The 15,108-nt window shown below is 43.4% G+C and overlaps 1 protein-coding gene across 4 annotated transcripts in view; it reads right to left on the reverse strand.

Moving 5' to 3' along the window:
- Positions 1-790: 790 nt before the first annotated feature.
- Positions 791-15,108, reverse strand: part of LOC138962288 (anoctamin-4-like) — an 83,048-nt gene continuing 68,730 nt past the window's right edge. For all 4 annotated transcript variants that reach the window (XM_070334042.1, XM_070334040.1, XM_070334039.1 and 1 more), the window contains 5 exons: positions 4,682-4,834; positions 4,245-4,297; positions 3,575-3,756; positions 3,083-3,191; positions 791-1,290 (listed from right to left, as the gene is read on the reverse strand). In XM_070334042.1, the coding sequence (XP_070190143.1) occupies positions 1,042-1,290; positions 3,083-3,191; positions 3,575-3,756; positions 4,245-4,297; positions 4,682-4,834 (746 nt within the window). In that variant the 3' untranslated portion in view covers positions 791-1,041. The remainder of the gene's footprint in view (positions 1,291-3,082; positions 3,192-3,574; positions 3,757-4,244; positions 4,298-4,681; positions 4,835-15,108) is intronic.

Here is a 15,108-nt window from a genome sequence, read left to right on the forward strand (position 1 = left end):
CTGGCGTGCTAAAGGCTAAGTAGTTTGCAATTCAAATAAACTAAGCTGTTCATTCATAACACAGTTTTGTCCTTGTGTGTCTGTTTCAATAGTGTTTCTGTGGTGTTCAATCTTCAATGTCGTTTTTCTCAGTTCAGCCATTTTGCCTACGGTTACGTCTTGGGTTACGCGATTTCTCTGGCTGTAATTTAGCTAGAGCAATATTTTCTTTTGTAGTTTGTGCAGAATATAACATTCTGGGGGATTACGAAGGGATTTTGCTGAAATTTTATTATAGTCATATCCAGATTATTTAAAAAAATAATTTCGCAAGCGTTACCCTAAAGTTTGACAGTTGTAACAAAGAAGTGTTCCTAACTCCAAATATAAATATAATAAACAAGATCTGCTTCGTAATCCCCTAGAGCATACCCAGAAGGATAAAATAAAACAATAATTAGAAGTGTGACAATCACATCTGATGAAAATCCGTGTATCTCCTGTACTCCACTTTTGTCTGTATTTTGACTGTTTTTGTCGCGTAAAACAAAAACCAGCAACCGAAAATACAAAAAGTGACTATTCTTTGTCATCATTTGTTCATTTCTTTCATAAAATAACATTCAGACAGAATAAAACATTGAAAATTAAAAAAAAGGTAGTGCACTGGCCCACCTCCCCTTAAGATCCTTTGATTTAAGACTTCCTCCCTGCTTCCTCAGATTTTCTGTTCAATACCTCTGTAAATGTGCCTCTATTTTAAGACCCTATTGAGGCCTGATTTTCCCCAAGATTTGTTTTCTAGTCTTAATGGTGCCGCTACTATAGTTTGAATACAAATCCAGAATTTCATTGTCCATTGCTTGAGAAATGCACTAGACCACTGCACAGCTTTAAGTCACCAAAGCAATCACAACAATGTATTCCTGCAATGAAAGGATACCCTCGACAACCCAAGAGCTTCCTCTCATGGCAAAGATACCATCCTACACACATTACAGATCTCAACGTTACCCAAACCGAACCTGAAGCAACAACAGGCTTCAAAACTGAACGCAACGCTCAGTACAGAGGTTGTTCGTTGGGCAAAAAACCTTGGGAGTGTCTCTGATTAGGTGACTTGTTGGGTGACTTGTTGGGTGAGATGTTGCTGTTGCTGCCCCCGATGCCGAAACGCTGGCGCCGCACAGTCTCGGCGGCCAGGATGGACTCCTTGGCCAGGTGCTTCTCCCGCAGCATCTGCATCTTGACGGAGCGCGGAATGTCCGGCACCAGGAAGGAGATGAACCACTGTAGGAAGACCACCACTAGCTGTGGACACACAAAGAGAAACATGCGGGTGGGTAAGTAAATTTCACAACATTGTACCGTATTTGACGGACTACAATCCGCGACTTTAAAAAAAAAAAATCGCATTGCGGCTTATAAAAAGATGCGGCTAAAACGTTACCTAAACTTGAATAGCATTCACCTAATGGAAGTCGCCGCGGATTTTCATTTCGCTCGATTAGCGATTACTGGTACTTTATTAGCTCTCTACTCAAGACTCGGCGCTTTTCTCTTTCTTTCGCGAATCTTCGTTTGTCAACAAGTCGTCGTGACAAGATAGCGTACAGAGAAACACCGGATGTATCAGGATCTTGTGCGCGCGAGATTTCGTTTTTTTGTGTCTCGCGATAGTTGGAGGAGCGAGAGCCGCCATGTTGTGTTTTCGTCTGCTCGAAATGTGCGGGGATATAGCTCAGTTGGTAGCGCGCTGGATTTGTATTCAGTTGGCCGCTGTCAGCGTGAGTTCGATCCCAGGTTCGGCGGAAATTTATTTCACAGAGTCAACTTTGTGTGCAGACTCTCTTCGGTGTCCGAACCTCCCCCCGTGTACACTACATTGGGTGTGCACGTTAAAGATCCCACGATTGACAAAAGGGTCTTTCCTGGCAAAATTGCTTAGGCACAGTTAATAATTGTCTACCTATACCCGTGTGACTTGGAATAATAGGCCGTAAAAGGTAAATATGCGCCGAAATGGCTGCGATCTACTGGCCGTATAAAATTTCATCTCACACGGCATCACTGCAGAGCGCCTAGAACTGTACCCACGGAATATGCGCGATATAAGACTCATTGATTGATTGATTGATTGATTGATAAAGTCGTAAATCATCCCAAAAAAGCTTATTCCGGGCGGGACTACATGTGTGTGTTGGTTACAAATTGTGTGTGTGTGATATTTTTCTTCAAACTTTTTCCCTTTTCTTCTTTGTTTCACTTGTTTATTCTCGGAGCCGATTTCGCCAAATACCGTACTTTCGTGTGCCTGGTTGTTTTGATTGATTGACACGATCTGATTATATTTTTTTTAACGGCGGCTAATATAGTGACGCGGCCTATACGTGGCTCGTCCCAATTTTTTGGTTAAAAGTCGGGGGTGCGGCTTATAAAACGGTGCGTCTTGTAATCCGTCAAATACGGTAAGTCTTTCATGTGGAAAAGAAAAGAAATGGAAAGTGGGGGTAAAAACCATGACAGGATGACCAACACCAACAGTGGACACAAACATGCACGTGGGTAAGTAAATTTCACAACCTTGTATGTCCTTCATGTGAAGAAGAAAAGAGAGGGAGCTGAGAGAGAGAGAGAGACATGGAAGTTGGTCAAGTAAAATTCACAACATTTTATGTCCTTCATTGTGGAAAAGAAAAGAGAGAGGGAGCTACTAGGGAGAGAGAGTTGAGTAGGTAAAATTCAGAAAGTGTTATGTCCTTCATGTGAATAAGAAAAGAGAAGGAGAGTGAAAATAAAAATCACGACCGAAAGACAACCATGTACATGTGATTGTGCGTGTGTTTGTGTACAATTGTGTGTATGTGCATACTTTCGGGCATTTTTTTCCCCTACAATATCTTTATCTTGTGCAAAAACTGTTTCTGCCATTCCTCTGTGGAAATCAAGAAAAAAAAAACAAATACAGTAACATTGTCAGACAAAGATGCACACATACTAAATCGATTAATTATTTCTGATTATGTCAAGGGCCAATTTCTAGAATTTGCAAGTCAGGCTTATTCCACAGCCAGTGACAAGATACATTACATGGAGTACTCACAATGAACACAATGACAAAGGCCAGACGAGCTGTCAGCACATGCCAGTACTGCATGGTGAATTCGTACTTGTTGTTTAGAGAATCCGGCCCGTGTCGGAAGTCTCGGTACCTGCAATGTAGGCAGAACAAAATTACCTTTGGGTAACCACTGATACAAGTACATAGATGCACTCAAACACACATACACACTGACATACACACACATAAAGACACATGCACGCACACATACAAACTGTATAGTATGATTTGTGTTCAAGTTTTTACACACATTATTTTTTTCTTTTTCATTTTCAATGTTTGCATACATGCATATACCCATTTCTCGTTCATTGCCACAAGCTCTTGTGAGAAGAACCAATCAGTTCATTACATGTACTATCATCCTTATTATCATCAAAACGCAGAATACGTCGGATTAACACTGACACCAACACTAATTTGTGTTCTTTTGCACTGAAAACAGATGATTGATTCCCAAAGCGTGATGCTTACATGCACTCCTGCACGTTGGAAATTGTTTTGTTGGGATCTCTTGGTTCGCTCTGGGGCTCAAAGTCTAAGACGTTGAATGTAGACAGGCTGAATTTCACATAGCCTTCTAGACTAGTGTTGTTGTAGCCATAGCGGTAGACCAGCTTGGGCACAAACTCTGACGTAAAGGCGATAATGGCAGCCTGCAAGATGAGAGAATGTTCAACGATAGCTTTGACATTTCATGATGCATGTGAACAGTATCTATGTACACAAAGACAAACCAGCAACTCTCTCTCTCTCTATTTTCCCTTTTTTAACTTCTTCTTCTCACCACAGACAATGTTGGGAAATATCTACTTTTTTATGTAGTGTGCAACAGCTGTATTTGTTGAAGGCGAAATGAGATGTAAAGATGACGATAGTGGCAGATGATCTCAGGACGTACACATGATGACAGTGGCAGATGAGTTCCGATGCACATGTTTTTAAAGACAAAGTTATCTTATCAAGCAGACACTGCATTTAGATAGACATAGTCCACTCGATATGACTTTCTTGTCCTCAGTCTTACCTAGTATTCAGCCTGTAACAAACAGACAGCATCATTACTGTTATCTAACAATTTTGTAGCAACATACAAAATACACACCCTTCAAACAGAAGCAGAACAGAAAGGAAAATAACTCACGTTGGATGCGACAGCCACTGTGGTGATGCCTCTCAGAATACCAAACCAAATTCCTGAAAGATTCACAAGCAACTCATTTCACAACTCTCATTGATGCACCAAAACTTCAACGAATTAGATAACATTCAAATGACCGTGCACATGTGGTGTTTCTGTAAGTGTACACCTTCAGACGCCTGGATTTCAGCCCCCCCCCCCCCCCCCCCCCAACTCTTCACCTTCTTGAATTTTCTTCCGTAAATTTCTTGTGATTTCTCTTTCTCTTAGAGTATTAACACCTCATGTCCTAATATAGTCACTAGAACTTGGGACAAAATACTTAATTAGTCAGTCAGTCATTGTGATTTTCAAACTCTTAAGACTTGGCTTTCTCAGATTTTTGTCAGTGTTTAGGGGGGGGGGGGGGGGAGTGGGAGTAATACCGTATCAAAACTCACCAATATCCTGGGCTCTCACTGCCAAAGGTCGCCTCCACTGCGTGACAAACTTGTAGGCGTCCAGTCTGACCTCGATGATGTTGTTCAGCAGAGCAAAGAGGGGAGCCAGGGGAAATGCAGCCACGAAGATGGTCACAAACCCGTACTGAAGAACTGGACAAGACAAAATGACAGAGACAGAATGTCAAAAATGAAAATGTCAGAGTGGAAGTGTGAGGATTTACACCGACTGTTATGTTTACTTGCAAGACTAAATTTCTGGCTCTATTTCCCATTTTTCTTGACTTTTTTTGTTTCCGCTTCTTCTGCATTTGTGGGTTACAACTCCCAAGTGCACTTGTATTGCAAACAATTAGTAGGCTTTCATATGTATGTCCTTCCCCACCACCGCCCCTCATGCCACTATAGGCAGTCATACTGTTTGTGAATGCCCCTGCTAAGGAGCCTTCTGTGTATTTAGATTCTTTTTGTTTTGCTTGTGTTTTTTAGTCATGCTTTTAGCTTGACTCGCATGCGACTTTCCGTGGTGGTGGCTTTCCCTTTTTGTTCTTTCACTTTCATTATCTTATTTCACTTTTGTCCCTATTTGTTCCCATTTTGCAGCCACCTCTGTAGGTTCGCGTGCGGGTCTAGCTCGCTCTTTATCCTCTAGTTTTCTTTTTTAAGTATGAGCGTCCTGGTACGAACTTTGTTTTGTTTTAATGACGTTAAATATTGTAACGAACTAATTTATAAACAAGGTAGTGTGGCCGGCGTGTTTCTGATATTAATTTCATGTGCCTGTATGGCTCACGCTGGACAGCCTATGGAGTTTTTCCCCGGAGAGCACGGGACGCATGTTTTGCAACAGTAATATTGTAGTAACGCGCAGTAATTTTTAGTTCACCTCTGTGGTGGATAGCCTGTATTCGTCGTCACTTACTGGGAAGCCGTTCACGGAACAAGATGTTTTAGGATAGATAGATTTTTTTGCTCTGTTCCGGGGCCCAGTGTTTTCTGCCAGCCTCCAGTTTTGTTTTAAGTTATTTTGTAGTTCAGGTTCAGTTGCTCGCCTTGAGTCTGTTTTAGATTATTGATGCTGTCAAAGGCGAGTATCCATTTCTGACTATGTTTCTTTTATTTACCGAATTCGTGTAATTTTCGTTTTGAATCTTTGTTTGTTATGACTTTCTGTCCGTTTCTTTGTCTTCTGTCCGTTTCTGTGTCTTCTGTCCGTTTCTTTGTCTTCTGTCCGTTTCTGTGTCTTCTGTCCGTTTCTGTGTCTTCTGTCCGTTTCTGTGTCTTCTGTCCGTTTCTTTGTCTTCTGTCCGTTTCTGTGTCTTCTGTCCGTTTCTGTGTCTTCTGTCCGTTTCTTTGTCTTCTGTCCGTTTCTGTGTCTTCTTTCCGTCTCTGTGTCTTCTGTCCGTTTCTTTGTCTTCTTTCCGTCTCTGTGTCTTCTGTCCGTTTCTTTGTCTTCTTTCCGTTTCTGTGTCCTACGTTTATTCTATGTAGGGTTTTTCTAACATATTTTTGTCTTGATGATTTTTTATTGATTTGCCGCCATCTTGTTTCGGCCGCCATTTTGTCGTCCATCTTTGATGTTTATGTTTTTAGGACACCTTTGATGTTTATGTTTTTAGGACACCTTTGATGTTTATGTTTTTAGGACACCTTTGATGTTTAGTTTGATGTTTCGAATTCTAAGTTTAGTTTTTTCTTTTCTATCAGTTTCCACCGCTCCGCGCTTCTCGCTCACCGCTCCGCGCTTCTCGCTCACCGCTCCGCGCTTCTCGCTCCATGCTCCACGCTTCACACTCTACTGTTCTGCACTCTCACTAAGCTAGTTCTTTCTACTTCACATTTTAGCTTTAATTCGCTTTCTAAACTTAGATTAGTTTTTCCGCCACGCTCCTATATAGGTTACTTAGCCTCTCCATAGATTTATGTTTAGCCTTTTATATATTGATATTATGAGCTGATTCCGAATTACTATGACATCGACATATTCACAATAAACTTTAATTAATGTTCCAATTCTAGTGTTCGTTTTGTTTTGTGAGCGCGTCGGTTCTTTATAGCACCAAAATTACATCCTCCAGAATTTATATAAGCCATCACAAAATCTTACAGCTACTCAAGGGCAAGCACAGTGGAAACTTTGATATTTTTTGGAACATTTTGGATTGTTTTCGAGAAAGAACTTTATGAACTTTTGTAGGCCTGTGATTAGGGCCACTGACTTTTGAACTTCTTATCCTTACGAATCTTGTGAAGAGATCATGAACCTTTTGTCTTAAAGGAACTGTGTTTCGTATCTAGCGAACAATATTTTAATTTATTTTTGTCGGGCCCAGAGCAGAGCAACTTAGGCATTATTTTAGGTTTGTTGACCATAGCATTGCACACTTCGTACTTCGTATTTTCTTCCCCTCTAGTGAGTGACCCGAGGTGTGCCGTTTTGAATTTTGTTTCTCTATATTTCGCAAGTCTTTGTTAACCTCTACGTTTTCACTTGACTTAAAGTATGGATGAGAAATTACCTTCTCATGAGAGTGCCGAGTTATCCCCTTACACTTTGAAGTTAGAAAGGGATGAACATTTTGCTTCGGACACTGATAGTCGTAAGAATGAAGGCGACCGTGATGGCGCTCAGGGAGAGACTCTAGCTGAACCCACTCAGACCCAAGATAGTGGGGCTCCTATGTTGCAAAATCATTCAAATCATGCAACAAACACCAAATTAAGCAAATATGAAGAGTTTTATGTGCTTAACAAAACCTGATACAGAGCCATCGCGAAAAATAAAAAAAATGGGTAGTTTTTAAACAATTTTTCAAAATGGCCGCCAGTGTAAACGGTTGGGTATGTTAGGCATATTTCACTTCATGTGATTAACAGCAAATTTGGCGTAAATGGACATTTGCTTTTGCTTAACAAAACCTAATACAGAGCCACCGTGAAAAAATTAAGAAATCAGTAGTTTTTTTACAATTTTCAAAATGTCCGCCAATAAAAGGGTATTTAGGCATTTTTGATGCTACAAGACATTCTCTTGCAATAGAAACTAACACAAACACATTTTTAAACAAAACAATACATGTATTGTTGGTGCAGAGAATGATTGGACGGTGTGGGTGGCAGGGTTGAACAATTTGTGGATTACCTAAACTGTGCAAAAATAAATATATTGCACCAATTTTCATACCAAAACGAAAACATTCATTCCTGTGCTGTTATATTCAATGTATGCTATTGAGGGCACTCAACTTGGCTAACTGGAACACTTTTAAGATAAAAGGTGGCCTTTACATGGGTTATTTGACCGCCGCCCAAATAAGGGTACCCCCAAAATAAAACTGATAAAAATGTAATGTATCAACTCAAAAGTCGACTAAAATTCATAATCGCTGTATTTCGAAAACGTTGTTTGTTCTCATGTGTTTACACAACTAGCACATTCCGGCAAGTGTCTATACTCAAAAGAAACTTTGGCAGTACTTGAAACAACCATCTGTCGTATATACATGCGAAGTCAAAAATATGTGGGATGTAAGCCAACAAACCTGTGGCAGTTTTTAAAATATTATTTCGTGAAGATTTGAAAGTGTACTCAAACGGTTGAACTACGCCTCTTGCGTAGACACACATTCCTGAAAGTTTCAACGCAACCCACTTGGTCATTGCTAAAATACATGGATTTTAGTTGACTTGGGTATCCCTCAAATTTGACACATAAACATCTCATCCGTGAGATCGACACATACATCAGTAGGTACAATGGCACAACACTAGAAATATGCAAGATGGCGAAATAAAACAACCTGTTCTGGATGGATAATCAAGTTGACTTTCTCTTCGTATACAACAGTGACCCAGTTGTGCCTCAGGAATTGTCGTCGGCTTTTTAAAAGGTACCCGAAGTTTTTGTCACATCTCTTTGTCACGTCAAGGGTATCCTTATTTTGACGGCGTAAATGATGATGTTAAAAAAAAATGTGCCAGATAGCGAAGATGCGAGCCTTTAATGGCATAGACAGTTTGAATAAAATGACACAGGAATAAAAGTTTGAGTTGGGGTATGAAAATGGGTGCAATAATATTTTTGCACAGTTTAGATGTTGACAGTTTTCACAGGCATGCAAGCACATTTGCAGAGAGCTGTGCTCTGCAGTCCTTCTTAGCAGCATTTGCAGCGTTTTGTTGTACAGCTCTTCTTGCAGGCACACCTCATGAGTTCTCGGCACACGCTGGATACCTCTTGAAAGCTCGTCCAGAATGACTCCCACTTTCCAGCCTTGAACTGCCAGCCCACAGAGTTTGGAAGTCTAATAGGTAGATGGCTCTTCTCAATCTCATGTCCTGCAGCAGCACCTCACTTGTAAGGGGATTATGGTCAATTTGGCAGCTCTTTTTACTGAAGAGGTACCGTCTAGCACTGTTTACACCCAGTACGTTGCTGGTTTTGTCCTACAGATGTACACCAAAAAGCTCTTGTGCTGCCCTGTCAGTGGTACTCAGCTTACAAAGAGGAGCAGACAACCTGAAGAAAGTTTGAGTGACGTCTTCAAATGCTTGCCATACTTCCCAAGCCTTCTGATTCCCCAATACCAGTGAAGAACGACATAGTGTCACAGCCTGTAAGGCTATGCAAAATGGGCAGACAGGGTGACTTCTCTTGGCCAATGGCTTTGGCAATGTGGCGATACACTTCACGAGCAGAAAAAAACGCAACACAGCTGGAATGAGAAGCAGACTGTCTGGCCTCCTCTACATCCATGGTGCAGGAAATCAGCCTGGGGTACCCTTCACACAAAAGATGAAAAGTGACATTTTTATTTGAATGTATTTGAATAATGTTTACTATCTCAGAGAGTCGGTCAAAGCCGGGTTAGCAAGTCTTCACACAACAGACCAAAATGAAAGAAAATTGTATTTCATGAATTCGTATAATTCTTACTGTTTCAGGTTAAAAAACAAACAAACACAGTTTCCAGTGACCCAACTGATTCTGGAATCTTTCTGACCGCTACATTTATTCGTTTCAAACAGTCGCTAACAGAATGTTGACCATAGTGAGGGTTCGTACGTTAAACCCATCAAATTCACAGAGGTCGCTTACAAATGATGTGCAAACATGTTCCAATTAATACAAATAAAAATATCTTACTGTTAAGATGTATTAGGTAACAAACCTTGATACAGTAGTACTACTACTAGTGAAATCGGCTCCCTTCTGTGGCACCGGAATAAATGCAGAACGCTTGTTCCCAGGAACCGGCATGTGGTGTAACTCTTGTATATATCCTGTAAAAATAAAATTCACACCAATGCACGGTCAACTTCAAATAAGCAAAAGGATGAGAAACGAGCAACAAACCAAAATTGTAAAACTCAAAGAGCGGTACCTCTTCATTTTTCAAAACCACTTATCTCATTTGATTAGCATACACTGTATGCTTTTGTCTGTTACCTACCGTCTTTGAAAGTTTGATCACAACACTGTAAAGACATGGGGAGTGGAGTGTTTTTATCTCCAGCTGGTCATCCTACTATCTGGCCTACCCTCACTCAGTTTTTGACTCTACCCCTCCCCACCTTATGGAAGTCCTTAACGTAGGCAGGACTAATCATTTATCATACCATGAACAATCTCTTTCTCCTCGCCTTTTATTCAAAGTTCGTTTAATCTGTTTAAAATCACCAGCGTGGCGATCATGATTTCCTTACTTGTAATCAACAGATAGATCTAGATCTATCAGCATCACAATCCAGCTGATGAGCTATTGCAAGATTAAACAAAGTCTCTGCATTTCAGCGCTTCACCCGATGAATAACAGACCCCAGGGGAGAATTAAACAGTAAAATGATGTGACATTGGTGAATGGATGCGTATTCTTGAAAACTTACCTTCAGAAACGTTGCCGCGAAGTTTCGCTCAAATCAAAACACGCAATGTTGTGGAGGCCGCCATCTTGAATTTTCATGCTGCGGATATATAAAATTCTAAAAACGATCAAATTAAATACCAGAACACAAAAATACCCATAAGAGTATTTATGTCATGCATGTGTTATCAGCAGACAACTTCTGGTGCATGGTAAACCATTGAATTTTACATTTGCTGAGTTGGGAATATTTACTGCTGAGCGCTTTTGGTACGAATTTCGTCTGCTGTAAATGCAGCCTTTTATTCCCTATCAAAGACAAAAAAAAACGATTTCTGAAGTGGCTCTGTATCTGAAATCCCTTAAATAATTATAAGGAACAATATCACAAAGTATGGTGTTTGTTGCAAGATGTGAATGATTTATGAGTGCGTCTGCAACATACGAGCCCCACTAAGACACTTTGAATTCAGATAACTTTCCCTCTCAAGCTGAACATTCTCCTACACAGGAAGGTTTAGGAACTGAGCCCTCCCAACAGGCTGCAAGTGCAGAGCATCTCGCTCAGCGAAGTAGAGAAGAAAGAGGCCCCGCCATTGTTAGGGCTAGACTTAATGCTGAGGTGAGGGAACTGTCAGACAAGTACTGGGCCATAAGCCGAGCTCATAAGAATATGATCAGCGAGTTGTGCACAGCCTTTAGGGAGACACCACACAAAAGAAGAGCCCTTAAAGCTCGTAAAATAACCCTCTGTGAGCACCTAGACGAGCTAAATGTAGCGAACTCGAGGCTTTGTCAAGTGGCTGAAAGTGATGTAGCTATAGAAGAGGATCTGAGCGATATGCACATGCAAACGGAGACGCTCAAAGAACAATATCACAGACTCTTTCCCAAGTTAGACCCGTACGCCTCCAGCTCGGACTTGACTTCCACAGTCGCTTCTGGAGGTGCTAGAGAGGTTTCTCTAGATGCTTCTTTGGCGGTTAGCGCAGCGAGATTTAAGTCCCAGCAAATGGTCGCAGATGAAAGGGCTAGACAAGAAGAGACTCTTTTGCTTTTAGAGGAGAAGGCTTCTAGGTCTAAAGCTTTGGCAGCAGAGAAGAAGGCAGAGTTGGAAAGAGAGTTGGAGAGGTCTATAGCTTTGGCTGCTGAGAAGAAGGCAGAGATGGAAAGAGAGTTGGAAAGAGAGTGTGCTCGTTTAGAGAGAGAAGCTCAAGATGAAAGGTTAGCTTTGAAGAAAAAAGAAAAGGAAGTTAAGGCTGCACTAGAGAGGGTGGAGAGAGAAGGCAAGATGCAAGAAGAGCATGACGTTTTTAAGATCATTAAAACTGACATAGAAGACCAGCAAAGGGCTAGAGAAAGATTCATGCCCCAACTACCTCGTGACAGCCCCATTGATAGGTACCTAGGTACTCACAACCCCCTGCATGTAGGTACACACATAGAGAGCATAGGAGATGTGGCGGTAGGGTATGATAGGCACACACAGCACACACAAGATACATATAAGCCTGCGACAGCCGACACCTACGCCCGCCCGCGTCACCAGCCGGCAGCCAACACCCTCGTCTCTGGGCAACATCAGCCTGCGGCAGCCAAGCCTGGACTCCCGCCACTTCAGCAGCCCACGGAGGTCAGGGCTTATGCCCCTTCGCATCTCCAGTCGGCCGCCGAGGATATCCGCGACACTCTTCGAGGCATCTCCAGGACCCTTGCCCAACCTGTCTCCGCTTTTCACCCACTTCCAGCAGCGGTCACAGCCACGGCTCCTACCACTACGACGATGACTACAGCCACCACGATGACGACAAGAGTCGGAGGCCAATTCGCGACCTCCTTTCGGCCTCAGTTTGTCAAAGCTGAGATTCCAAGCCACGAAGATCGTCCTCGCCAGATCTACGCGCCTTCCCGTTTCCCTCACAAATCCCTCAATCCATCAGCGAGACCTTTTCCCGGGCCTTTCCCTGGTCCTTTTCCTGCCATGACCTCCCGAGAGTCTCCGACCTATGTGCCAAACTTTGCATATGGGCCTTCTGTCATGCATCCTCCCATGCAAACGCAGCAATATGACCACGCTGCAAGTTTTGCTCCTGACACTGACAACACACAGCATGGTTTTCAAGAGGCTCCGGTCACGAGCCCTTCAGACGTCTACTACGGGCAAGATGCATACCTTCCTCAGATGCAAGGCCAGCCAGCGCTCTCCGAGGGTTCTGCCCTAGCTCGTACTCTAGCTGAGGCTCTCCTGATCAACAGGTTACCGACGCAGGAGCCCACTACGTTTTCAGGAGATCCTTTGACGTACCCTCTCTGGAGGTCCTCATTCACTCTTTTGATTGAGCGGCAGGGCGTTTCTGCAGAGGAAAAGCTCCTCTACTTGGAGAAGTACTTGGACGGTCCGGCGAAGGATGCGGTCAAGGGACTCTTTCTGATCAGGGATGCCCAGGCCTATCAGCAGGCCCTTCAGACGTTGGAGGAAAGGTTCGGCAGTTCTTTCGTCGTTGCCAGAGCCTTCCGAGAGAAACTAGATGCATGGCCGGTAATCAAACCCAAAGATGGACAAGCCCTCCGCGCCTTCTCGGACTTTCTTGGACAATGCCTTGTGGCGAGCCGAGTGATAGGCCAGCTACAGAATCTTGAAGACCCAGCCTATCACAAGACACTCATGACCAAGCTTCCAGATTGGTTGGTGAGAAACTGGGTGCGGAAAGTAAACAAGACCAAGAACGAGAAGAAACGCTACCCTACCTTTGAGGAGTTGTCAGCTTTCATCAAGACAGAGGCAGACATCCTTTGCGAGCCCCTTTTCTCCTCCAGCAAATCTGCCGCCTCTTCCACCTCACAGACCGCCAGTTCATCAGTCCCCAAGAAAACATCGTACAGTACGGATTGTTCTACTGCATCTGCATGTCAAGAGTGTGACAAATGTCTTTGTCAGCATCACGCGAAAACTGTCCTGAATACGAACTGCGACGAAGTCTGTCCCTTTTGTGCCGTTCGTTTTCCGACCAGCTCTTCTTCTCATCCTCTACTCAGATGCCAGAGGTTCGATGAGATTCCCGTTGAGGACAGGAAACACTTCATGTACGAAGCGTCCTTGTGCTTTTCCTGTGCCAGAAAGACTGACCATAGAAGTGTAGACTGCACTACCAGGGCGATATGTGACAAGTGCCAAGGCCCACATCTCACTATGCTGCATGGAGCGCCTAGCTACAGGAAGAAGTTTCCCAATCAGCAACGGAATGCCCGGGGACCGCCAGATTCTTCAAGGTTTGTCTGTCTCAGTCAAGATGCCCGTGTTTCTGCCTCTGGATCAGCATTCGCGACGACCAACAAGTCAGACAGACCAGTCAGAGCTACCATGATTGTTCCGGTCAGAGTTTCGACGAAAGAGAATCCCACGGTAGAGCATACGACATACGCGCTGCTTGACACCATGTCTTGCATCTCCTTCGTTACTGAATCTTTGAGTGACAAGCTGAACACTCATTCTGAGCCAGCGTCATTGAGGCTGAACACTATGACTTCTCAGAACACTCATATCGAATGTCAGAGAGTGACCGGATTGTGTGTCAAGGCCCTCAACTCCAATGTTTCCCACAACCTGAAAACGCTCTACACGACGGACCATCTCACCAATGACACTGAGAACATACCAACATCAGAGACCGCTCGTAACATCAAGCATTTGAGCCATATTGCCAGCGAGATTCCCCCATTGCTCGAAGGCTGCACTCCCGGGTTGTTGATTGGCTACGATCATGCAGAGCTATTCATGCCAGAGAGAGTCATCAAGGGAGACCCATACGCCGTTCTCACACCGTTGGGTTGGACGATACTGGGACAAGTGTCGCCAAAACAGTCTGTCCATGACGTGATGCACGTGTCTCTAACAGAACAGTATTGTCCCAGCGAGTACGAAGGTGAATCAGTCACTTTCGTATATCGCACGACACTCGCCGAACCCAGCATCTCCGACCCCCTCCATGCCATGGAAAGGATTTTGAGAAGACCACTACGAAGAAGACCACTACGAAGAAGACCACTACGAAGAAGACCAGTACGAAGAAGACCACAACGAAGAAGACAACGACGAAGAAGACCACGACGAAGAAGACCAGTACAAAGAAGACTAGTACAAAGAAGACCACAACGAAGACGACCACGACGAAGAAGAAAGTGGCTTCTTTCCCAACGAAACGTTGCTGTCGGAGATGTCGTCGTGCTACGTGACGAAGCCGTATGCAGAGCAGATTGGCCTCTTGGACTCGTGACGGAGGTTCGCCCCAGCGACGATGGACTCGTGAGAACCTGCAAGCTCAAGACTGTCAAGGTCACCTCGAAGACGAGCCATTCCACTTTCTACTACTGGCGCCCCATCTCTAAGCTGACCGTGCTGGTGAAGGCAGACCCGGACACCCAATGACTTTTCCAGTGAACGTTACTGTTTCGACAGACCGTTTGTGCATGTTTTGGTCTGACGTAATCCGTTCGCCTTTTTTGACAGGTGGCGCTGTTTTGATTTGGGGAGAAAATTTCGTCTTAATGCAAATATTTTGTGAC

The sequence above is a fragment of the Littorina saxatilis genome, linkage group LG3, assembly GCF_037325665.1.
Source record: "Littorina saxatilis isolate snail1 linkage group LG3, US_GU_Lsax_2.0, whole genome shotgun sequence".
In the NCBI taxonomy this organism is placed as follows: Eukaryota; Metazoa; Mollusca; class Gastropoda; order Littorinimorpha; family Littorinidae; genus Littorina; species Littorina saxatilis.